Here is a 26,028-nt window from a genome sequence, read left to right as displayed (position 1 = left end):
AACAGGTTCTTAAGCAGAATCACAAAATTTCCCCCAAATGCTCAGACATTAAGTACAAAAGCCTGGATTTAAACCTAATTTTATCTGAGGCCAGACCCTTTTCCACTATGGTAGGCTGCCTTGGCAATTACCGCACATAATTGTAATGATAATGCTGTGTTACCTACATCTTTCTACAAGTGTTAAACTTCCTTAAGAGAGCATTTTCTTGGGGTGCCTGGGTGGCTCAGTCGTTAAGCGTCTGCCTTCGGCTCAGGTCATGATCCCAAGGTCCTGGGATCGAGCCCCGCATCGGGCTCCCTGCTCGGCGGGAAGCCTGCTTCTCCCTCTCCCGCTCCCCCTGCTTGTGTTCCCTCTCTCGCTGTGTCTCTGTCTGTCAAATAAATAAATTTTAAAAAATCTTAAAAAAAATAATAAAAAAAGAGAGCATTTTCTCTCTATGCCCCTGAGGTTAGTGTGAGTGTGCGTGTGTGTACGTGCATGCGTGTGTAATAATTCACTGGCAGCCATATGGGCATATTGCATTGAAACTGGACCTGTATCTTAGGACTCTCAGTGCAGTACCGCTTCTTACTCTTGGACAGATTTCCAAAACAAATTAAATGGAAAGATCAGGAGCCCAAAAACAGATTGTCTCCTCACCTTGCTTCTTATTTGAATCTGTTGGCTTTGTACCTGTGTACATTTTTCTTTTTTTCATCTGAAAACCATTCGTCTTGATTATCTTCTCCACAACATCTACTACATTTCCCACCCTCCCGTGTGTGAAACATAACACCCACTCACACTACTCTACCTGCCTTTAGAAGAAACACATTTATTTCATAGAAAATATACAGAACATCAAGAAAATATAAACTACATACTTTGATCCAAGAAGAATCACTGCTAACATTTTCGGTATGTTTCATATTTACATCTACCCATCTCAACTTCTATCTCCATCCTTGTTATGTTGCTTTCTTAACATATCCACTCCGTGTAATGTTTTGTGGGTTGTTGAACTTCAGCTGGTGCTGTTTTCATTCAGCACAAAAGAATCAAGAAAGAGCTAGTGAATGCAAGGACAAATAGTTTACATTGAAGGTAAGCAAAGAAGCAATGCTTTTCTAACAGTTCTGAAAATCAGGGTGCCTGTTCTGTTGGGAACAAGACTCTCCCCTAAAAGATCAAGGGATCTGAATCCTCCACAAAATCGTATTTGTTCCTCAAATTTTGGAGTTTAACCATTAGTTTGCATTTGAGAAGACCTATAGTCATGCAGAGAGGAATCAATCAATCTGGGTGAAGAATCGGGAATACTGTGGTTTAGGAAAAAGAGGAGTGAAATATTTGGAAGAGTATATAAAAAAGGAAAAGCAAATATTCTTTGTAGTTGACTTCAGATTTCTTACCTGTGAAAAGCCCTCAGTAATTGGTACATGTGAGTATATGTATGTTTGGCTTTGGCAAAGACACGAGCTGAGGTGGGAACTGGAGGTGATATGGAGGCGTGGTAGGGAAAAATAAGCAAAGATTCTATAGTTGAGTATTTCCCACTTATCCTGTTCTTGATAATCAGTCTACAATAATATCTCCTGATTTTTTTCAGCCTGGACAAATCTAGAACTTCCAGAAAAGAGAGAAACAGAGAAGGAAGGACCCACCTATCCCATCCCAGCCCTTTTTACTGTTGTAAATATTTACACATGTGGGATCAACCACAATTCCCAACCACTATTCCATGGTGTGTATGATTACTGACAGACGGCCATATGCACGCAGTAGTCATTGTATCTTTCATTGTAATTAAAGCACCATCTGCTAATGAGTTTCCTTATCAAAGTTGGAAAACAGAGACCTTTGGACAATGAACATTGTTACTGAAAAACAAAGTAATTTGGAGAAAATATTTTACAAATATTCCACAATGGAAATCTATTATGCTTCATGATTCTGTAAGAGTAAATGGAAGTCCCATAATGCAAACTATTGAAGAGGAAAAAAATGCCATTATGGCATACTAGTTTAGGTATTGACTAAAAAGAAGAGTTTTAATCTAATTTTTTATTTAATATATTATTGTATAAAGCTAATGATAGCTAGTCCAAACGTAAATATCTGGTCCCTAAATTTTCAGTATTTTTTTTTAGCTCATTTATTTTTTTCCACCTATTCCTGCTTGTACTTTTTACTTAAATTTGAATTTTGTGAATCTCTTAGTCCCTACAGAATTCATTAACTCTATATCTAGAGTGAAAAAGGGCCAATTTAGCTGTAGCCGTGTTTGGTGATTCTCATTTTGAGCACAAATGTCTAATCAACACCTACAGTCTGGGTGTGCATTAGTTAGTTTACTCTGCATGCTGCCAGGGAGGGTAACCTAACGATGCTTCTGATAGACTAAACATTTGCAAATGAGCCCTCCAGTGCCTACATTATCCATGCAGTATAAAGCAAGTAGGGCTGGTTTGAAGTCCTTTACCTTCCCTTGTTTATTATGACAAATATGTTAGGTTGGTATTATTTAAACACACCAGCAGCCCCTACATCTGTTATTTAAGATGCTACACATTCAAGTGATTGAGAGACGAGGTGACAGGGTAGTATAATTTAAGTTACCTGGCATTTTTCTATGCACTTTCAACTCTGTTCTTTACTTCATATGAATGATATTTTCCATTAGTTTAAAGAATAATTGTATAAATTGTTTAAAAAATGAATGTTTTGTATTGGTATTTTGGGAATAATAATAATAATAATAATAATAATAATAATAATGCAATAGTTTTTCCTACCATGAGTAATTATATGCATATTCTCCGCCTTCTATATTACACCTAAGAATTACTTATAATGTTAGGTAATACACACTGGCTTAAACTATTTAAAAAATAAAAATATTCTATGAAAATAAAATAAATCACATATGCTTTGTTCTGAAAAATAAGCTCCAGTGTGTTAACATTTAAAGTCGAAATTCAGTATAAGTGAGTATGTATTCAGTTTCAAGTACAGAGGAAATGCCAAATTGTTTTACCACCAAAGTGATCACTGTATTTTTTTCCAAGAGTAAAGGGCAAAATTCAAAATATAATTTTCCTGGCTGTGACTAGCTTTTTTTTTTTTAATTTTTCTGCTAGTGATTGGAATCAGCTCTTCATGTAGCGACGCGAATTGTGTCTACTTTATGAAGACGAGGCTGAAGCAAAGTCAAAGACCAAGTTTCCTAGAGTCAGCAGCAGATGAGCAAAAATAACCTGTCTAAACTTTAGATTCTAAATCCAGAATGGAAAATTTACTGTTTTATAGTAATTAATAAAGAAGCTATATTGTTGAGTCAAAGTTAAAGAATTTCTCAGTGAACCAGAAATTCTCCCCAGGACCTAGAAGGTCAATAAGGCTGTCTTTGCTAAACGAAGAAACTCAGTAGACATCTGTGAGTTATTACTGCACTCGCATGATCAGTCACAGGTGTGTATTGGAATCAGGGAACTTTACAAAAGTAGGTTCAAAGCTGCTCTAGAATGGTGGTATGTTCACGGAGTAACTAACATTTAAGTCCTCAAATAGAGAAGGGGGAGATTTTGTGCCAAGTTCTAAGAAGATGGAATGGTTGAGTGCTATCTGGTCCCCAGGGCAGTCTTAAAGACCAGTGGCTTGGGAACTTTGCTCGTGCTGGCATATACTTTCTCTGACCCACTTTGTTACCCATAGTGTTGGTGACTAGGTCTTAACTCTATCTAAATCCAGACACAATGTTAATCTTGCTAGCAAACCTAGCTCAAGATTATAGGGGGAAAAAAGTCTGTGTTGAAATATATGTGAAAAACTACGTGAAAAGTGTGTGTATACACACACACACACATAAACAAATACAAATAGTTTACGAAAATCCTCATTTTGGTGCACTTAGTACAAGCTGCGTAAATAACAAGAACATTGGCAATAAAGCCAAAGGAGGATGACTGTGGAATTCTGGAAACCAGAGACACTGTGTGTTTCTTGATGGAACCCCTTCCAATCTAGGTATATGCATTATCCCTTTACCTTTACTAGCCTCTTCCAAGACAAGTCCAGATCTTCCAAGTGCGTTTCTCTTTTAAAACTCAGCTTAGGCACCCATCATCGCTCTTGGTAACTATTTCTGGCCATCTCTCCGCAGACTGGATATCCTTCCCATCATAAGCTCTACACACCCTTATAGTTAGTCTTCGTGTCATAATTACACCTTCAGAGTATTTCCACTGCTATACTCCTTATGGGCTCAGAGCTTTGTCGTTGTGTCCCCAAAGCCTAGCAGAGTCTCTTGCCAAGGGCAGGCACCAGTAATGGGTATTGAATGAGTGGATTCTAGTCTGAGTGTCCCTTACCTCTGAAATCTCAGACATGCCACACTGGATCCCCTCCTCCTGGTTTCTTGCACAGATACATTCAACTCTTTCCTTCCACAGCAAGTGTCAGCCAGCCCGGATTATCATGCTCAATATACACCTACAGAGAAATAGGAACTTGAATTTTAATGCATGTTATTTTTTTCCCTTTTGTCACTAATTAGTGAATATTATCGTTACTGTGTTGTTGTTGGTAGCTACTGATTGATTCCCTACATTTTTCATTCTGTAATATCCCCATCTCCAAAATTTTCTTAATTTTTGTTTTATTCTGAGAACAACAGCATTAAGTAATTAAGATTTCTTAAGCTTCTCTGTACTGATAAGGTGACTTTTCACTCCTCTTGTCACAGGAAAGACCACTAGATTATCTGAGAACATCAGGGAAAGTTGTTTTGTTTTGTTTTGTTTTGTTTTGTTTTGTTTTGTTTTGTTTTAGTGAGAAAAAAATCTCACACTCTGTCATCTATACATCTTATATTGCACGATTATCAGGTGTAAGGATTTCATCTTATGTTTAAAAAGATACTTTTAATCTGTCTCAAAGCAGAGAGGCATTTGTTATTATTATTATTTTTTTTAACTCTACATGCACAAAAAAATAGAAGAATCGGTGGCGATTTATCAACGTGAAGTGGAAAATGCCAAGGCAAACACGTGTTTGCTAGGATCCATTTGCTTTGGCAGATCTGACTCCTAGGGGAATCTACACTGCCCTGAAGAGAAGACTTTACTGGGGTGTTAGTGGGCAAACAGAGCAGTCTCAGGAGCTCCTGAGTTATTGAGAAGGTTCACAATGACTGCTTTCAATCTGATAATGCCCAGATCTAGTCCGGGTCTATAAAAAATACTTGGACTTCCAAAGAGAACTTGGAATTTCTCCGAAGTTCCTAGAAGATAAGTGGAAATTGAAATACGTTTAGACACGCAGGCAACACTGTTCAGTGTACATGGCTTGTTTCAATGTTCCTCAGCAGAGAAGTCCTTGCCGGAGTACAAGGAGGTAAGAAGAGGCTTATGTAAAAAGCCACTGTGGAAACATTGCTCTGGGTACAGTTTACCTAGCAATAGGCATTGCATTTGAAGAGACCATTGCAATAAGGGAAATTAAATGTTTTCTTAATGAAATCTCATGCTTGTTTTTTTTTTTAATTCATGATATTTTATAATATGAAAACACATCATATAATCCATACTATGGCCGTGCCAAATATAACATGAATCTTCAGCAAGAGTTCTAAAACTCTTTAAGAGATTTTGAACAAATCTCTTTAAGCCAAATGGCAATTTACTGATCAAAAACCGGAAAAACTTCAAAGAAGTTTTATTCTTAGATGTTTATGACTTGACTTAACCCAGAATGATTTTAATGATTGTTCATTTTAGTTGATACTATAATATTTTTTGAACAAATTCTCAATATGCATTCACATGCATATACACAGCCATATACATTATATATATATATTTTTCTGCATTTCTTTATAGTTTTCTCACATACAACATGTTCTTACTAGTACATGTTACCAACTTTATATATGTGGAATTATAATGAGGATCCTAATATAATTTGCATTTTCACTCAATATTAATAATTTTGTTGATGTGTGGAGTTGTTAACTTCTTAAATATAGCACAATATACCCATTTGTTCTCCTTCAATAGACATTTACATTACTTCCATTTTTTTAAATTAAAAACTATATAGGTACGAGCATTTTTTTAAGGGGGGAGGGGCAGAGGGAGAGGGAGAGAGAGAATCTTAAACAGGCTCCACACCCAATGTACCACCCGATCTCACGACCCTGAGATCATGACCTGAGTCAAAATCAAAAGTCAGACATGTAGCCGACTGAGCCACCTAGGCACCCCATGAGCATTTTTATATATGTTCCCTAGAACACATGCACTGAGATTCTCTAGGACAGTAGTTTTCAAACGGTGAGCTGTGACCCATTAGTAGGTTATGAAATCAGCTCACTGAGTCAAAACCAGTATTTTTAGAAACTGACTTTTAATAGAATAAAAAATATCCAAATACCCATTTTTAACTTATAGTAAGAATTAGCATTATTTTCTAAAAGTTTTGTTTGTGTTTTATATGTGTGTGTGATGCACATTTTTATTGTGGATTGTGATAAATATATTTTATATATTTATATCTATATATTTATATATTTACATATATAAATACATGGCCCAGCAATATAGGTATATTCCTAATATGGAGTTGCTGAGTCATAGGGTATAAGCACATGAAGTTTCTAAGATAATGCCAAATTGCTTTCCACATTTTTTGTCAAAAAATTAGCATTTTCTGGGGTGCCTGGGTGGCTCAGTCGTTAAGCCTCTGCCTTTGGCTCAGGTCATGATCCCAGGGTCCTGGGATTGAGCCCCGCATCAGGCTCCCTGCTCAGCAGGGAGTCTGCTTCTCCTTCTCCCACTCCCCCTGCTTGTGTTCCCTCTCTCGCTGTGTCTCTCTCTGTCAAATAAATAAAATCTTAAAAGAAAAAAGAAAGAAAATCAGCATTTTCACAAGCAGTTTCCAAGTTTTCATTGTCCCATATCTTTAGGACTTGTTACAGCAGACTTTTTCATCTTTCCTAATGTGGTGAATACAAAAGGGCATGCTTTGTGCTTCTGACACGCATCCCATGGTTACCCGTAGCATCCATCTAATATGCAAGGCTCTGAGGATTTCCTCTTTAAGAGAAGCCCTTCTTCATGCCTTATCCCCATTTTTCTTTTTTGGTTCTTTGTATTTCTGCTTATAAATTTCAGGTATGTGTTATAATGTAACATGTTTTTAAATTAAAGTATCTTCTCCCAAGCTATGGGTAGGTTTTTCACTTTATCTCTGTCATCCTTACATTAACAGAATTGTTAACTTTCATGTAGTTCATACCTACCAATCCTTTTCTTTAACGACGTGTTTTCCTACTCCACGTCATAAAGCTAGCACTGTATATTTTCTCCTATTATTTCTGAAGTGCTCATATTTTGTCCACACATGTTAGCTATTTTGAGATAACAATTATTTCATCTGCAAATTGGCATTCATTTTCTTCCTTTGTTTCTAGTTCTTATTTTTATCTAGTTCTTTTATTTATTTCTCTGAGTACGGTATTCAGTGCCCCCAACTTTGTCTTCGTCCTGACTTTAATGAGAATGCTTGCAGATATTTAGAGTTACACGTAATGTTGTTATGGGGGTTTGTAGATATCTTGTATCGGATAAAGTAAGTACTCTTCTATTTATTTTTTTTATGATCGATTGATTTTTCTTTTTACAAAAGTTTATTCTTAAATGTACAACATGATCTAAGACAACACTTCATTCTAACTATAGGTGACAACAGATGACGGGGGATCCAGATGTTAACAGAGGAATGGAATTAAGGATCACCATTGCCTCAGGCACAAGGAACAGCTTACTTTTTGCCAGATTTCTTAATTCCACCAGTGGCCAGGGGACCCTTCCCTGTGGCCTTCACTTTTAGCTTTTCAAGTTTCTTTTGCTCCTCTTTCAGTTTCTGTTTGAATGACTTATCTTCATCATCCATCCCGTTGGCCTGCTTCTTGGGCTGTTCCAGCAGCTTTTTGCCACTTTCGTGGCCAGATGTGGCACCTGCTAACCCTTCCCCTAATCCTCCACTTACAGTTGCTTTAAAAAAAAAATACAAAACAGATTTAGGGGCACCTGGGTGGCTCAGTCAGTTAAGCATCTGCCTTCGGCTCAGCTCACGATCCCGGGGTCTTGGGATCGAGTCCCACATCGGGCTCCATGTTCAGTGTGGGGTCTGCTTCTCCCTCTCCAACTCCCACTGCTTGTGCTCTCTCTCTCTCTCTCTCTCTCTGTCAAATAAATAAATAAAATCTTTTTAAAAAATTAAAAAAGAACAGATTTAGTCATGAATAGATATTGAACCTTACTGAATAGCTTTCTGCATCTATTGACATAAAGATATATTTTTCCCATCTTTATTTATATGGTATACAACTAATATATTTTCTATATGTCAATATTTAGTATATTTCTATATTTCTGTCTTTTTGAGAGAAAATGAACTTGGGTATAATGTATTTTTTGAATTGTTATAATGTTTTATTACTATTTTGTTTTAAATGTTTACATTTATATTCATGAGTGAGATTGGGCTCTAATTTTCAATGAAGAGTGATCCCTGAATTGAGTTCTGAAGGCCTTATATATCAAGGAGTAATAGGAAGGGGAAACTTTTCCAGGATGAACGAAATATTAGCTATGACTGGGAAATAAGTGTCTATTTTTTGAAGAGATATTTTAAGTGTCTTTACCCTGAATATTAACTTCAGAAATTTATGAACATTTATATAATAACATGGGATTTATGAGTTAGGCATTAGGCAAACTGACTTTGAATCCTGGTTCCATCACTTACTGATTCTTTGTACTTGGTGTATTTATTTATTTATTTATTTATTTATTTATTTATTTATTCATTCTAATCTTAGCCTTAGTTACCTTTTCTGAAATATGGACATAATAACTGTGCCTACCTTATAGGAATGTTTTAAAATGAAATCAGTCATACATATGAAGACTTAACATAGTAACTGGCATATAGTTAGCACTCAATAAGTGTTAGCTGCTTCTATTATTATATTCTATTTTTTTAAGGTTTTACTTATTTAGAGAAAGAGAGCAAGTGAGGCAGGAGGAGGGGCAGAGAGAGAGGGAGACGGAGACTATCAAGCAGACTCCACACTGAGCATGGAGCCTGACAGCGACTCCATTTCATGACCCTGAGATCATGACCTGAGCTGAAATCAAGAGCTGTATGCTTAACTGACTGAGGTGACCTAGGCACCCTTACTTCTATTATATTAATTTAAATTATATTTTATTTAATATTATATAAATATTTTATATATTATATTTTAAATATATTTAAGTATTTAAATGTAATATAATATAAATATATAAATATAAATAGTGTGTATTTAATATTTAATTTAAATTATGTTTTAATCATGGGTGAGTCAACACATACTTCTTTTTTTTTAATTTTAAATTTAGGAAATTATGCTTTTGTCAACCTTAGCTGAACTGATCTCTTATTTTAAGAGGACATTTAAGGTATTACTCCTTATATTTTAAATTGTCATTCCTGGAAATTTTTATTTTCTCAACTGTGGCTCAGGAAACATTTGGGGTTTTTGTTAGTCGGGGAGTTTTTAATTCTATCCATCTGTTGATCCAAACTTACCGTCCTTTCTTAGAGAATATAGATATATCACTTGGTCAAGAGGGGGTCAAGAGGAGGCTGAGGGCTGCACACTAGTAGAAACTGTATGAGGATGGCATTGTGGTCCCTACGGGACCTCAGGAGAAAGCATCACCAACTTTGAATGGCCTACCTGTTGCACGCTGGATTTATCTGGCTTTCTCTCCCCTAGAAGGAAGGAAGGATATCCCGTAACCAACTTTAGCAATTGTTCCCACTTCATATCAATCTCTTCACATTTCTTAATTAAAAAAAAAAATCTCTTTACAGGTATGCTGACTCACCTTAGTTATACAGTACCAGTTTATATTCAGAGGAGTAGGGTCAAAAAATGAGAATCTGAGAGTTAGAGAGCATGGATTCAAATCCCAGCCTACCACCTTGGATGAGGGATGGAACCCGTGCCTTGGGGGTTTTCTCATCTGGAGAGGAGGATGATAATCATTTTGGGGAAGACATGAGTTAAGGTACTAAGAACCACACTGATGCATAGGCAGCCCTCTATGTGTTATGGATTATCTTTATCCTATAGGAATGGAAGGATTCTGCCTCTAATTTAACTTTCAGGTAGTACCTACCAATATATTTTGAATATGACTAAAACATTTCACTCAATAGATGATTTTTTTTTCTTTAGCCAAATCAAAATTTTTTGTAATGTAATTTTAATTCACTTCTTTTACTTCCAGTCTTAGTAAATATATGCATTATTCTTAAAGATCAAATTGTTAGGCAATCTTATCTCTAACATAAATAATCTAAAATCCTTTAAATTTATTTTCCCCTGATACTAATCACAATGTATTTTAAAAAGATGATTTTTTGAATGTACCGATTGGACCAAAAACATTCTTTTATGGAATTCATAAATGGTGCCTTTAATGTTTTCAACCTGATAAATACCTGCCAACTTAGGAATTTATACTCACAGTATCCAAATGAGTTATATTGCATCTTGCTAGAAGCAATGTATCTCTATCAATGTCAAAATACCATGGACAACACAGTCATTATTCCAAGTCAAATTTCTATCCTTAAATCCACATATATATTTTCCAAATAAATGCACTGCTTCAATCTCCAGTAAATATATTTTTGGAGGAAATGAAAGTCAGTTCAATAATACCTCTGGGCACCTAATACCCTTGCATAATCATTCTGACTTGGTGGAGAAAAGTTGTTGTATGGACATTACCTACCTCATAGGAATGCTGTGAGAATTAGAGAAATATCTGAAAAATGATTTGAGCTTCTTTGGGAGAGATGTTATTAATATGAGATGGTATTTTTATTTGAATGGGTAGGAGATTGAAAGAGCATTATTTCCTAAAGCGGAAGGGAGGCCTGGTGGTGAAGAAGTCAAATGCTCTACCTTAAGTGAGATGGATTACAGTGATACCAAAAGGACACTCAGCTGGTTCAGACCTGAATGACAAGAAAGAGGAAGCAGTTTCTAATCCCCAATCCAGTCAGCTTTGTTTTTTTCTGAATAGATTCACTCTTGAGGAGAGTAGGTAGCAATAGAGAAAGTTTGGGGTCAAGACAGTCAATAGCTGGTGCGCTAACCTCATTTATTCTCCCCTGTGTCACTCAAGATGTGATGCATCGTCACATACGTGAAACTTCCCTGGGAGTAGAAATGCCAGCAATAGTAAACGATATGACTGTGCTGGGTGTGTTTAAAGCAAATTTCAATATGTGAGACCTATGAATCTGCACTGTCACAACTGGGTAGAGGCACACAGACATTTAATCTGGGCATAGGAACCCAACTAGTTGATTTTAGAACAAATAAAACATCCCCACCATCCCAAATCAGATAAACTAGCATAATACTACATAATGTCTACACTGGATAGTGAAGCATATGATAAATATTAGATTTGAATCTTGTTAATGGGTTTTGTTAATTTGGCTGTTTTCCTGTTACCACTTCCACTGCCATTTTTCTGCTTTATTATATTTAATTGTCATGTTTTTTTTTTTCCTATAGAATGCATATTCTAACCTTAACGTCTTCACTGCAGAAAACACCACCACAGACTATAGTAATATAGATGATATTTGTTTATAGAATTGACAGTTCAGCCTATTTTGGAAACTAAATAAAACCAATCCAGTCAGTGTCAAGCACAACCATGATACAGCTCTCAAAAAATATTTCAAAAATTGTATTGCCATTTAATAGCGACTATACTCCCAAAACCTTGATGTATTCCTAGATGAGAATTGTAAAAACTGAGGAGAAATCTGAGCTTCCTAAGATTGAAAGAGGGAAGTAGTGGCAAGAAGGCATAAGGTGGAATGCTTGGGCACTGGGCCAGGTTCGAGGAGTAACTCGAACCATCTACATCTGCACTTCTTCATCTGTGAAATGGGAATAATTTAGTATCAACTTTATCCTTCCTTGTGAGGGGTAAAGAGATAATACATATAAACACATATATTTAGTATAAGACGTGCTATACAGTACTCGAGATCAGCTCTTGTTACTATTGCTACCAGATGGTCTTTAACGTCCCCTGAAGTTTTAAGGTACATAGAGCCTCAGATTTGTCAGCTGTAATAAATGCTGTGAGGAGTTAAAGGAGGGAAAAACAAAACAGAGGTAGAATATTCTGAGGAGACATTAGGAGAAAATAATTAGGTAATGTGCTCAGTGTCCAAAAGCCTATCTAAAACAAAGACAGCAGTCAAACCCAGTGTTCTCATTCCGTCTCACTGTATCATTGTGTCAGATGATATGGTCAGGAAAACACAATGCATACTATGTGATTCCATGTAAGGAATTAGGACAAAGGGGTCAGAAGCACTGAAAGCCCAAACAGGTTTTGTTTGAAGCAAGGCAGAGGTTAGTAATGACAGAAAGATACAATGATACCTCAGGCTGGAGAGACAAAGGGAGAATGTGGGTGTCCCCCAAGCCCTGCAACTGAGACCATCACAGGGACATGACATAATCATTGCTTGGGACACACCTAAAACAGTACTGAGTTGGTTAGTGCTTCTCATTGGCTGAAACTACCCAGAAGCCTAGTGGTGAGGGGGCCTAGAAAATACAGTTTGCATGAGGTCAGCAGCTAAGATAGAGGAAGACAGTTCTCCTACCTATTTTAGGAAAACTAAAAAATAATAAGAGAAATAGATTATTATAGATTATATATACTATCTTAAATTTTTTTTAATTTTAAAATTTTTATTAAAAATAGTACAAATCTGAAAAAGGATATTTATAGAAAGTAGAACTCCATTCAACCGTTACTCAGATTGAATTTTATTATGCTCAAATTAACCTTATTGTTTGTTTGTTTTGTGGGATTGGGGACATTACTACATATAATTGATATATCATTATATGATTTGTTGAGTGTAATTTGGACATGCCAATATCAGTTAAGTAGAAGATTTTCAATGTTTCTTGTTTAGAGTTTGAATCCCCAAATCTCTACTTCAGACTTAAAAATTCACTTGACCTAAAACTTAACTTTTTAGGGATGAAGAACAAAAAGCAGAAATAATACATTCTTATAATGTTCTCACTTTTCACACACAATTTGCCCAAGGAAAATCAACAACAGCACAAAAAATAAATAGATACATAGATAAAACAAAAACTCGGAGGAAAGGTGTTACCTCGGGCTCCCTGCTGAGCGGGAAGCCTGCTTCACCCTCTGCCTGCCGCTCCCCCTGCTTGTGTCTCCTCTCTCGCTGTCTCTCTCTCTGTCAAATAAATAAATAAAATCTTTAAAAAAAAATACCATTTTCTTCTGATTTTTGACTGGAAGCATGGAGAACAGTCATCCAGGGATTGTTCAAGTTTTTAAAGTTCTCATGGGAAATCAGCCATGCTGGCCCTTAACCAGGGGTTCAGGTTGGCTTCTTTAGGTCTTGAATCATCACATTCTCTGGGTGTTCTGTTTACTCACTTTCCTGTCCAGCCTCTCAAACCATTTTCACTGTAAATTTGGTCCCCTCTTTTGACAAATGCTTTTAGTTGCTATTATAGATAATTTGTTCTCTGGTCACTATTTCAGTACCATGCACCCCATGTGTTTGCTATTTTTAGTTAATGCTCTTCTCTATATACACATTACATATAAAGAGAGGTTATGCTATTTGGATAAAGACAATACAAATAAACATTTGCTTGTAAGTTCCACACACGTAATGTTTCCATGGACGTCCTGAACTGGCTGTGGGGAAAAGCAAAATCACTGGGGTTATAGATGGAGAGATTTCTGGTTAGTTAAGGGCTTTTGCTCCACATTCTTTCATGTTAATGTACAAAGAACAGAAGCATATACATGTCCATGTCTATGTGTGTGTAAGCATATAAACCATAAGGAATTTGGGATGGGAAGAGGGGAGTTAGGTGGGAAAAAAAAGAGAGAAAATAAATTCTGGAGCATAGTGTGATTTTTTTTTTCTTTTTAATGCTTTTTGAGCCTGTCTTAAAGGAAGAGAGTATTTCAGATGTTATGAGCATAAATAAATTAAATCTACTTGGTCCCGATACTCAGACAACTTAAACTCATAGCTACATTTTTTTTTTTAGATTGATTGATTTATTTGTGAGAGAGAAAGAAAGAGAGAGTGTGGGTAAAGACAGAGGGAGAAGGAGAGAGAGAATCCTAAGCAGACTCCAGGTTCAGCACAGAGCCTGATGTGGGGCTCGATCCCATGACCCCAAGATCATGATCTGAGCCTAAACCAGGAGTCAGACACTTAACCAACTGAGCCACCCAGGCGCCCCATAGCTACATTTTAAAAAATACTGATGACTGCCCGTAAACCCAGAGATTCTGGTTTAATTGATGTGGGGTGAGTCCTAGACATCCGTACTTTTTATTTTATTTTTTAAGATTTTATTTATTTGTCAGAGAGAGAGAGCACAAGCAGGAGGAGCAGGGGTAGAGGGAGAGGGAGTGGGAGAAGCAGACTCCCCGCTGAGCAGGGTGCCCAATGAGGGGCTCGATCCCAGGACCCTGGGATCAGGACCTGAGCCGAAGGCAGACGCTTAACCGACTGAGCCACCCAGGCGCCCTAGATTTCTATTTTTAACATATTCCCAAGTCATCCTGATACTGCTGGTCTGTCGTCCACACTTTGAGTAGCAAAGAGATAGATGATAATTTAGAAGGTGGCTAGTGTTTGTAAGGAAGAGCTGTTGAGGTGAACTACTCTTCGTACTCTTCACCTGGACTCTAGCATCTCTCTCTTCTAGAAATGTTAGAGCTATTCTATATTGAGTTTCCATTGGAAAGGCCTACAGCAACATGTGATTTGCACACCTTTGCTTGTGTCTGCTGTGGTAGGAGAAGTTGTTGTAAGAAGTTGCCATAAATCTATTACATCTCTATTCCCAGAACATCAGCCTTTAAATTTTTTTTTAAGCCACACATTCTCACATTTTCCTCCTCAGGTACTTAACACAATATCAAATCAAAATATACTGTGATACTTGGAATTTTCCTTTCGTTAAAGATTAAAACACATATATGGCACAAAATCATTAACAAAGGATGGATTCTAATATGTTTCCAATGGAATGTTAAAATCGATCATTTTGTTTCATTTCTTAATGACGTGTATAATTATGTAGGTACTTAGAGCAAATATGTAAGATGTTAGCTAAATGGAAGTATATCTCGTTATGGTAAACTTTTGATGAAGGGTCTATTATTTTTACAGGAAGGAAAAACAAATGTAGCCTATTTTTCCCCCATTTCTCTACTTTTTCTCCCCTTTACAATTGAGCAAGTGAGTTTAAAAAGTACATGTCAGAATTGCCCCAAAATGTGTTGTAATTCCATTTCAGTGTGACAGTACATTTCAGAAGAAACTGTTTCTGAGGTGATCTGCTATAGGTTACAATGCTAATCTCATAGCTGTCTCTGTAGCTATCGAGACTCATAAATCATGGGGTCTGTAATAAGAGAAGTAAGTTTGAGAGGTTAGAAATCTTAAGAAAATTGTGACAGAGGTGATAGATGATATGAAATGACTACATTCTAAAGATGTTATATAAAAGGGAACGTGTTGCATTTAAGATAAGTATGTTCTGGATTTTTTTTTTTTAACCAGAAGAATATTAGCAATATAATACATGGCATACTTGAGCAACATCATTTGATATGTTTTAAGCATTTGTAAATTAAGGGGTTTATATGGGATGAAGTTTTATTCAAGTTTTTATGAAATCTTAGAGGCCATTGTAATTATTTTGGAGGTTTTGAAGATATCATGTGTTCTCAAGTGTGTCTTATCGAGTTGTTGAAAGTATTCAATTTCTTTACTAGGTCTGAATTCAGTAACTGGTCTGAGAAATATTTCAAATACAGTGTATGAAATAGAAACCCTGAACAAAATAACCATGGGGCTAGAGACCTTTTGATTTCTGTGAGCGCATTGGAATGGTCACAATGAGCAAATAAACCTTGAATATCATTACATAAATGCCAAGAAACTGTGGTCTTTGTAAATGCTTGTAGCACAAACACTGTGGCATTATTTCAATGTTTGTTATTACTTCTTTGAGTTGAATTAGAAAATATTCCAATTCTTTAAATAATAGGTTAACTTTGAATTACCTTAATTGGGCTAAAGTAACACTTTTGAATGTTGCTGTTAAGCAAATTTCTTTTTGACTCCCACTCTAGTATATTGAGTTCCTCTGAACATCAAAAGAGTATGCATAGAACTAGGAATAACTCACTGAAAATTCACAACATGAACTTATTTTTATTTGTTCTCAGTACTTTATTTTATGATAGAATAAAGCACTTGTATAGTGCTAATGGTTTTGTCAATCTTTATGTTCTTTTGAAATGCCTAGACATATCAGAGACTTTCACCAGTGATTTTTTTTAACTCCATCACTATGAGTTATAAAATTTAAGTTTCATCACAAATATAGATAAACTAATGTATATGAGGTGCTTAAAACATACTGTATTCACAATGGCCTTTTCCTATTTTGCTTGAGTACTTTAAATAACTGTTTTCTATTACTACTAAAATACGTGATTCTCATATATCCCACACCCAGGTTCTCCTTTCATTAACTTCTTTTGTTAGTGTAGTTCATTTACCACAATCAATGCCCAAAATTACTACCTAATTATCTATACTCCATCCTTTATTCAGATCTCACTAGTTTTCATCTGGTGTCCCTATTTCTATTTCAGGATTCCATCCAGGCTCTCACATTACATTTAGTTGTTACATCTTCTGAGGCTCTTCTTGGCTCTGACAGTTTCTCAGACTTTCCTTGTTTTTGATGACCTTCACGGTTTTGAAGAATACTAGTCAGGTATTTTGTAGAATGTCCTTCAGTTGGGATTTGTCTGATTTTTTTCTCATGATTAGACTGGGGTTATGAGATTTTGTGAGCAAGATCACAAAGATAAAGTGCTATTCTCATCACATCATATCAATGGCGTATACTATCAGCATGACTTATCACCACTGATGTTAACCATGATCATCTGGCTTGAGGTAGTGTTTGTCAGGTTTCTGGGCTCTAAACTTACTCTGTCTTCCCCCTTTCCATACTGTTCTCTTTGAAAGAAAGTCACTGTGCACAGTTCTCACTTAAGGAGTTGGGAGTTATGCTCTACCTCCTTTTTTTTTTAAAAGATTTTATTTATTTATTTGACAGAGAGAAACAGAGCGAGAGAAGGAACGCAAGCAGGGGGAGTGGGAGAAGGAGAAGCAGGCTCCCCGCAGAGCAGGGAGCCCGATGCAGGGCTCCATCCCAGGACCCTGGGATCATGACCTGAGCCGAAGGCAGACGCTTAACAACCGAGCCACCCAGGTGCCCCAGTTATGCTCTACCTCCTTGAGGTCAGAGTATCCACATAAATTATTTGGAATTCTGCACAGAAGATTTGTCTACTTCCTACTATCTGTTTATTTGTCCAATCATTTATTTATATCAATATGGGCTAATGGGTATATACTTTACGCCATGGTTTTTAATCCAAGCTATTTTATTTATTTTGTTGCCCAAATTATTCCAGCTTTTGGCTTCGGGAACTTTTTCAGTTGGCTGCTGTGTCCTTTTGACATACCTGACTGAGCTACGACTGAGCATAGAGTAGAAATGAAATCTAGCAGTGGATTTTCAGATATTTGTAATTCCAAATTTTCTGGAAGTATGATTTTTAGAATCTTATTTTGCTAAAGAAATGAATGGTAAAGAAACTGGTTTAATTTATAATTGGGTGATACACTGTTTGACCTGAGTAAATTATATAACACTTGTGGGATTCAGTTTCTTTACAGTTATGGCAAGAATAGAGTTGACTTTTGAAAAACATGAATTTGAACTCTACAGATCCACTTACACATGGATTTTTCTTCAATACATACAGTACTGTACTGTAAATGTATTTTCTCTTATGATTTTCTTAATACTTTTCGCTAGCTTACTTTATTGTAAGAATATAGTATATAATACATGTAACATAAAATATGTGCCAATTGACTGTCATCGGCAAGACTTCTGGTCGACTGTAGGCTATTAGTAGTTAAGTTTTTGAGGAGTCAGAAGTTATAGGCACTGTTCATAGGTCAACTGTACTTTTAGTTTGAGCCACGTGAAATTGCCAGTATTATAAAACTTTTGACCTATGAAGCAGTAATTTCATATGGCTCAAATGTAGTTTTACCTAACTCATGAGGCTATTATAAAGATGTAATGAAATCCTTTTGTACAAATGTTAATGCCCTTCACCTGGTCCCTGCTCTATTCCTTAGTAAAAGCTGATGTGGCTGTTGATCATTGACATAAAGAGCCCATACCCAGGGGCGCCTGGGTGGCTCAGTCGTTAAGCATCTGCCTTCGGCTCAGGTCATGATCCCAGGGTCCTGGGATCGAGCCCCGCATCGGACTCCCTGCTCCGCGGGAAGCCTGCTTCTCCCTCTCCCTCTCCCTCTCCCACTCCCCCAGCTTGTGTTCCCTCTCTCGCTGTGTCTCTCTCTGTCAAAAAATAAATAAAAATCTTTAAAAAAAAAAAAAAAAAAGAGCCCATACCCAAAATAAACTGCTGCTCATTCTTTCAGGCCAGAAAGACGACACTAGGGGATCTAAAACGCTAAAACCCACATTCCTCCCAAATCTCTTAATCAGATGAAAGACAGATTTTGGTAATAAAGCCTTCAATATTAAATCTTATTTTTAACTTGTGTCCAAATCTAGATATTTTTAAAAATGAAAGCTTGTGAACTACTTATTTTATCAGATACTGAAAACAAATCGTTTCCTTAGTACATTGAAATTCCTCATTCTTGAATGGAAAACAAACCACTGAAATGATTATATTACCTCAATATAATGAGATACATTAGATGAAGTGACCCCAACCCATTATGTCGAATGGAGCTTCTTCAAACGCAGCAAAGCACCTGGTTGCCCAACTCAAGTGGAACAAGTGCGATTACTTCCCTGCTTCAAATGAGATGTGCTTTTGCCAGCCGTTGGAAGTTTATTTGGTGGCAATGGCCAAAAATGTGTTATATTCTTTATGAGATTCTACTAAGGAAGACTTTCTATGCTTTTCATACATTTATGGCATGAAAATCGAGGCCTCACGCTATAGTTTCTTCTCCTATCAGTGGTGTTAAGCTTTTGAAGAAAACAAAGCAATGCATAGGACATATGACTTACTGAATGACAAATGAGAATAATTGGCCATAATAGAAATTAGACTTGCCTGTGTATCATGTATCCATGAAGTATGTTTTTTCTTAATTTTATTTTATTTTCTTAAAGACATTATTTATGTATTTGACAGAGAGAGAGAGCACAAGCAGGGGGAGAGGCAAAGGGAGAAGCAGGCTCCCCGCTGAGCAGGGAGATCGATGTGGGGCTCCATCCCAGGACCCCAGGATCATGACCTGAGCTGAAGGCAGACGCTTAACCAATTGAGCCACGCAGGCGCTCCATCTTAATTTTAGATCTAGACAGGTTTTGAAAAAAAGAAAGAACACTGTCCTAAATGTTTAAATCAGAGTCTAGGGGCACCTGGGTGGCTCAGTCAGTTGAGCGTTCCACTCTTGATTTTGTCCAGGTGGATCTTGGGGTCATGAGATTGAGCCCCCTCGGGCTCTGCGCTCAGTGGGGAATCTGCTTGGGATTCTCTTTCTCCCTCTCCCTCTGCCTTCACCCTCTAAAATAAATAAATAAAACTTAAAAAAAAAAAAAAAGCAAAGTCAAGATCTCGCTACTGACGATGTGTTTGCCCAGGTATTGAAACATTCCATTCCTTTTTTCTCCCTACTACCTCGTGTGGACCTTCCAGAAAGGTTAGTTATGAGGAGATGTGAAATAAATGAGAATATTATTTTTCCTAGAAAAAGAATTTGCTTATGAATGTTCATATATCCTTTGTTAGAGATTATAGTATGAACCAGTAATGGAAAATAATTTGGGGGAAAATGGTAAAAATGTCCAGCGCACTCTTAGGCCACCTTTCACCCCATCTGCCATCTGCCTTGCCAAAAATGCAGCTACCTATATGGTTTTGTTTGATTGATGAGATCAAAAGGCATTCAAAACTTCCTCCTTCCCCCCCAGAGTTCACTGCAATTTCACTATTAGACAATCACTCTTTAGGATGAGAGTCTCCTGTTTTTATGAATCCCTGGTAAACTGCAGTTACACCTGGAGTGTTAATGTGTTGAGCGAAAGTCACGTTTGCTATCATCAGCCAAGGTGTTAATCATAACAAGTTTATTTTATTTCTTTCCAAGTCCTATAGAAAAATGGGATCCCCTTCACCCCTATGCTCTCTTTGGCCACTCACTCTGCAATTTCTTCTATTCACAAGCCAAATTTCTAGTGGAAGTAATTAGCGCACAATGTCTCCTATATCCCCCCTTCCCCCTATTAACCTTTCAACTCCTTGCTCTTAAACTTCGGCCAAAGGACAGTTATTCTATCGAATGGCTTCCCGTTGTTTCACCCAGGAGCATATTTTCAGTTCAAATCCTGCTTGAAATCTTTTGGACCACTTGTTTTTTGTTTTTTGTTTTTTTCTCAGAATTCTTTCTTTTCTTAGCTTAGGGAAATGTCTCTCTCTCTCTCCCTCCTTCCCTCCTCCCCCACATTGTTCTCTCTTCATTCCTGAATATTCCTCAGTTTCTGTGATGGTTAATTTTATGTGTCAACTTGGCTAAGCCACAGTACTCAGATAGTTGCCAGGCATTATTCCAGATGTTTCTGTGAAGATATTCTTTTAGATGAGATTAAAATTTACATCAGCAGACTTTGGGTAAAACATTACCTTCTATAATGTGGGTAGGACTCATCTAATCAGTTGAAGGCCTTAATTCAAAACAAAACAAATAAAGCAAACAAACAAACAAAATAGACCTCTCCTGAGGAGAATGGAATTCTGCCAGCAGACTGCGTTGGACTTCAGCTGAAACTCTTCCCCGGGTCTATAAGCTGCTGGCTTACCTTGTGAAATTTTAGACTTGCCAGTTTCCATAATAGCATAAGCCAATTCCTTAAAATAAACTTTGAGGTGTATATATCTATATTTTTTAATCAATCTCACTATTTTTATTGTTGTGCTTGTACCTTAACGATGGCATAACAGAATGGCTAATTCCAAAGCTCATAGAGCAAGTAACCCCGGTGTCATGTTCCTCTGGAGAACTCTGACTAGTACGGAGTTCTTTCCCATTTTCCCCTCTTTGCCCACCTCTTAAATAGTTGGAACTTCTAAGGCTCTGTCTCAAGTCCTGTCCTTATCTCACTCTGCATAAAAGAATTTGCAGGATTTCAGTATATTCCAAACACAAGTGCCAGTCCATAACTCTATCTTGAATTCCAAATTTCAAATTCCACTTTCCAGCCTCCCAACAGGCAGCACCATGTAGGTATCCCACAAGAATTTTGACGTCTAAGCGCCCAAGTGCAGACTCATCTCTTCCATCCTCAGTTGTACTTTATCGTAGAAACTTAATGGCTATTAATAAAGTCACTAGCCACCTCGGCCAGAAATCTGAGTGATCCTTCAGTTCCTTTGAAGACCTGATCTTTTCCGCAGTCTCAAATCCACATCCGCATCATCTCCTCTCCCCTGACAAAGCAAGTCATTTGCTGAGTCCTAATGCAGTGTGCCGAAAACCTAATCCCTTTTCTCCATTTTTACTCCAGGGCCTCATACCAGGCTGTCATTACATATACATTAAATCAAAATACAATCTGAAAAAAAATAATAAAATTAAAAATAAATAAATAAAAATACAGCCTGAATCCTGCCTCTCATCAGATCTTGTGGTTTTACTCTCTCCTTCCCACTAGGCTTAAAAATTTGGAATTAGTTACAATTCCCTGGACTTGCTTGTTGTTTGATATTGCTGTGACTTAACCTATAGCAGCCCCCCCTTACCCATGGTTTTGCCTTCCACACTTTAGTTGCATGCAGTCAACTGAGGACCGGAAGCAGATGCTCCTCCTCCTGTTTTGTTTTGGGTTTTTTTAAGATTTTATTTATTTATTTAGAGCAGAAGCAGGAGGGGGTGCAGAGGGAGAGAGAGAGAATCTCAAGCCGAGTCCATGCTGAGCATGGAGCCCAACACAGGGCTCGATCATGGCCCTGAGATCACTACCTGAGCCAAAATCAAGAGTTGGACACTTAACCGACTGAGCCACCCAGGCGTCTCAGATGCTCCTCCTTCTAATGCAGCATCAGAAGGACAGTAGCCCCTTAACCTTACATCATAACACCTACATCATTCACCTCGCTTCATCTCATCATGTAGGTATTTTATCATTTCACAACATCACAAGAAGAAGAGTAAGTTCAGGAAAATAAGATATTTTAAGAGAGAGCAAAATACCACATTTACATAACTTATTACAGTATATAACTATTCTATTATTAGTTATTATTGTTAATCTCTTACTGTATCTAATTTATAAATTAAATTTTATCATAGATATGTATATATAGGAAAGAAATAGCACATATAGAATTTGGAACTATCCGCCCTTTGAGACACCCACCGAGGGTCTGCAAATCTTTCTCCTGTGGATATGGGAGGGGAGGCTACTGTAATTTTCATTGCTCCTGGAATCCCTTTCTCCACTGTTTAGAAAGTACCTTCCCATGCTTTCAGATTCTACTTAAACCCACACTTCTTTTATAAAGCCCTGATAGATCTGCCTTTCTGATTCTTGAATTGATTATCCTGTATTAAATGTGATTCCTGTACCTTTCTATCTACATCTAATGCAACTATGATTTCTTCTTACCTAAAAAGTTGTTTGTCTGTTTGTATCTTTATTGCTCAGTGAAACGTTTATAGATAGAAATTAAGTTTTATTCATCATTGCACCCCTTTGCTTAGCAGACAAGACCTCCATAGTATGCAATAGCGGGGTTTGAACGCACGAGTGATCAAGGAGAAAAAGTTTAAAAATCATATGAAAAGGGACACTTGGCTGCCTCAGTCAGAAGGGCATGTGACTCTTGATCTTGATTGTGAATTCGAGCCCCACATTGGGTGTAGAGATTACTTAAATATTTTTTTTTTAAATCATATGAAAAGTTCAGCCCTATAAGAAGTAAATGGAATTGAAACTTTTTTCACGTATTTTGTAGACGTTTCCTGACTAGAATATAATAATATTAGAAACGAAACAAACAAAAATCCTTAAAGATACGGGAATTTAAAAATAACTTTCATAAATTTCTGGATTAAAAAAAAGAGGCAGGTGGGGCACTTGTGTGGCTCCTTTGGTTAGGCCTCTGACTCTTAATCTCAGGGTTATGAGATTGGGCAGCTTCAGGCTCCGCGCTAAGCGTGGAGCCTACTTAAGGTTCTCTCTCCCTCTCCCTCTGCCCCTCCCCTGTCTAAAAAAAAAAAAGAGGCAGTTAAAATTACAAACAGACTACCTATAAAATAGAATTTTAAAAAAAGCAAGATATAATTCAGTATACCCAGTATATTGGACGTGTGAGTTTGTATTTAAACAGCAGGTATGTGTCGTAAGCAGTAGGCACAAATCTAAAAACCACAAATTAAGTTATACAAGAAAAACAGGTATAATTTTTTTCCATGTAACTATATTTTGAGCTTCTGTTCTGTTCCTGTGCAGTTTAGCATAATCAGAGCCAATCAGTTTTTAATAAATTCAAAGTTCCTCCCTCCAGCCACTCCCCTTTCCCCCCTGGATTGCATACAAGTGTTGGAAGGAGGAATGTATTATTATCATCCTCAGTGAAATTATCCTTGTCATAATAGCTAACATGATACCTGCCTTTCGAAAGTGCTTTGCATATATTAACTCATTTAATTCTCACAAATGCTGCGACCAGGAAGTTCTGTTACAGCCATTTCAGAGATGAGGGGACAGGCACAGAGAAGTTAAGCAGTTTCCTAAAGTTCAAACAGCTAATAAGTTGTGAAGCAGGAATTTAAAACTCTGGCAGTTTCGCTCCACAGTCCGTGGTCTGCTTTGCGCTGTGATGCTCAGGAAAGCCACGGCAGATGTAGGTTCTCTCTTGTCCCATGCTGACCCCTGCATCCCGGTTTCTTTGTGTTCCTTTCCACCTTGGCTGTGCATTCTTCATACCAACAGAGCATGCTTATTTCCAGTTTAGCACTAGATAGGCGGTTAACTTGTCTGGACTCCAACTTCAAACTGTACTCCTATTTTTAGTCTGGGTCCCCTCAGCATGCCCCCTATGCCTGTAGAATTTGGTGATCATTCAAGCATTTGGGCAGAGTTTACGTTCAGATCACGTGTGGATTCATAATCTCCGGGGATTCCTTGCATCTGGGAAATCCTCTTACATTTCCATCTTTTCCACCAACTTCTGACTCTCTCTTCTGACATCTCGACCCAGGAAGGCTTTAGCTTTCTGCCAAAGGAGCCATGCCTGGATTTGGTAATGCCTTCCATTCAAAATGCAGCAGATTCGCAGAATTTGTCCTGGTGCATCCAAGTCTTTCAGAGAGAACTTTCTAGCATCCGCCTGCCTCACCCACGCCCCAAGCCCCCTAGGTCTTCCCTGCACTTATGGGGTTTTGAAGTCTGCCTGGGGTCTGGGCAGAATTTATACTCAGATTGGGGAGCAGTTCTCTTTTATGCTCACTTCCGGAATTCCCCCCCCCCCCCAAATCCCCAACTTCTCTCCCAACACTGCCTTCTCTTCGCTATCTTTAACCGTAATGAGGCTGCATTTTTCTGCTCTCACAGCTATGGTTTTGAAGGAGCGTGCTTGGTCAAGAAAGCTAAAAACTTTAAATAGTAGTTAAAATTTTGTCCAGATTTCCTCATTGGTATCTGTGAAAGGTTTGCATGACCACTTCACTTTGTTGCTATTACGGGAAGTCCCCCAAATGTATATTTATATTAATGAAAAGTGCATTCTGCAAACAAATACATACAATAGGTATAAATCACTATGCTTTAGAAGTGAGGAGGTATGAAAACCTGTCTTACTTGTTCTTCATGTTGGATCTCTTTCATGAGGCCAGACTCCCTATGTCTTAGAGCGGCAGTGAACGTTAAGTCCCAGTTTGCCAGGACAGTCTCCACTCATGCTTGTTATCCTGGTGTAATTACTGGTTAAACCCTCTTTAAAGGTCTTTTCTCCAAAAATGGTTATATTCTGAGGTACTGGGCCTTAGGACTTCAACGTGTGAATTCAGGGGTTACGCAATGCACCTGTAACAGTCCTGAATAACAGTGTGCTCGGAATCGTGACAGTTAACAGCAGAGAGGCAATATTAGTACAATATAGCAGAGTCAATAAAAAAATAGCATTTGGTTTAATTCCTAATTACTGAGTGCCTTATACAAGCCAGATGTTGTTAGTCACCCCCTTTAATACTAAGCTTCTTTACATTTGTCAAATTGATACAAGCAACAATGTGCACCCAGCATTTCTGACCCTGTAATTCACACCACACTCTACTGCCGACTCAGCTTCTCCCTTCTTGTGCCTGTGTTTCTCAAAAGCGTGGACTGTGGTTCGATAGCATCAGAACCACTTGGAAGACTTGTTAAAAATTCAGAGTCCACACCAGATCACAGAACTGAAAGTTTGGGCATGCACAGCCCAACAGTTTTCATTCTTAAAGCTCTGCAGACGTTCCTTACTGCCCACTGCAATTTGAGTATATAATTGAGTATATACTTGTGCATAATCCACCACAATGTCTGTGAGGCCACCTGCACGGCCCTCGAGGACGAAGACAGTAAACAGTTTCAGGCAAAGTGGATTGGTCACTACCGTCCCCTTTCAGATGCTCTGTGCAGGATCTGCAGATGCTAGTTGTAAGGACAAGCATGATGTGCAGTTCAAGGTAAGTAAGAAATTTAACATTAAGTTAACTCCCTAAGGAGAGACCTAGGGTTGGCCC

General features: G+C 37.5%; 2 protein-coding genes across 2 annotated transcripts in view; one reads left to right on the top strand and one right to left on the bottom strand.

Annotated features, from left to right (window-relative positions):
• The window catches only part of TENM3 (teneurin transmembrane protein 3), a 2,501,300-nt gene that overhangs the window by 1,116,730 nt on the left and 1,358,542 nt on the right, over window positions 1–26,028 (top strand). The gene's annotated exons all lie outside the window — the stretch shown is intronic.
• Window positions 7,804–26,028, bottom strand: part of LOC116637730 (translation machinery-associated protein 7-like) — a 102,290-nt gene continuing 84,065 nt past the window's right edge. The window contains exon 2 of the mRNA XM_032413232.1: window positions 7,804–8,036. Within this exon, the coding sequence (XP_032269123.1) occupies window positions 7,804–8,036 (233 nt within the window). The remainder of the gene's footprint in view (window positions 8,037–26,028) is intronic.

Source organism: Phoca vitulina, unplaced genomic scaffold (assembly GCF_004348235.1).
Source record: "Phoca vitulina isolate PV1807 unplaced genomic scaffold, GSC_HSeal_1.0 scaffold15, whole genome shotgun sequence".
NCBI lineage: Eukaryota > Metazoa > Chordata > Mammalia > Carnivora > Phocidae > Phoca > Phoca vitulina.
This window is presented reverse-complemented; position numbering and strand designations above follow the sequence as displayed.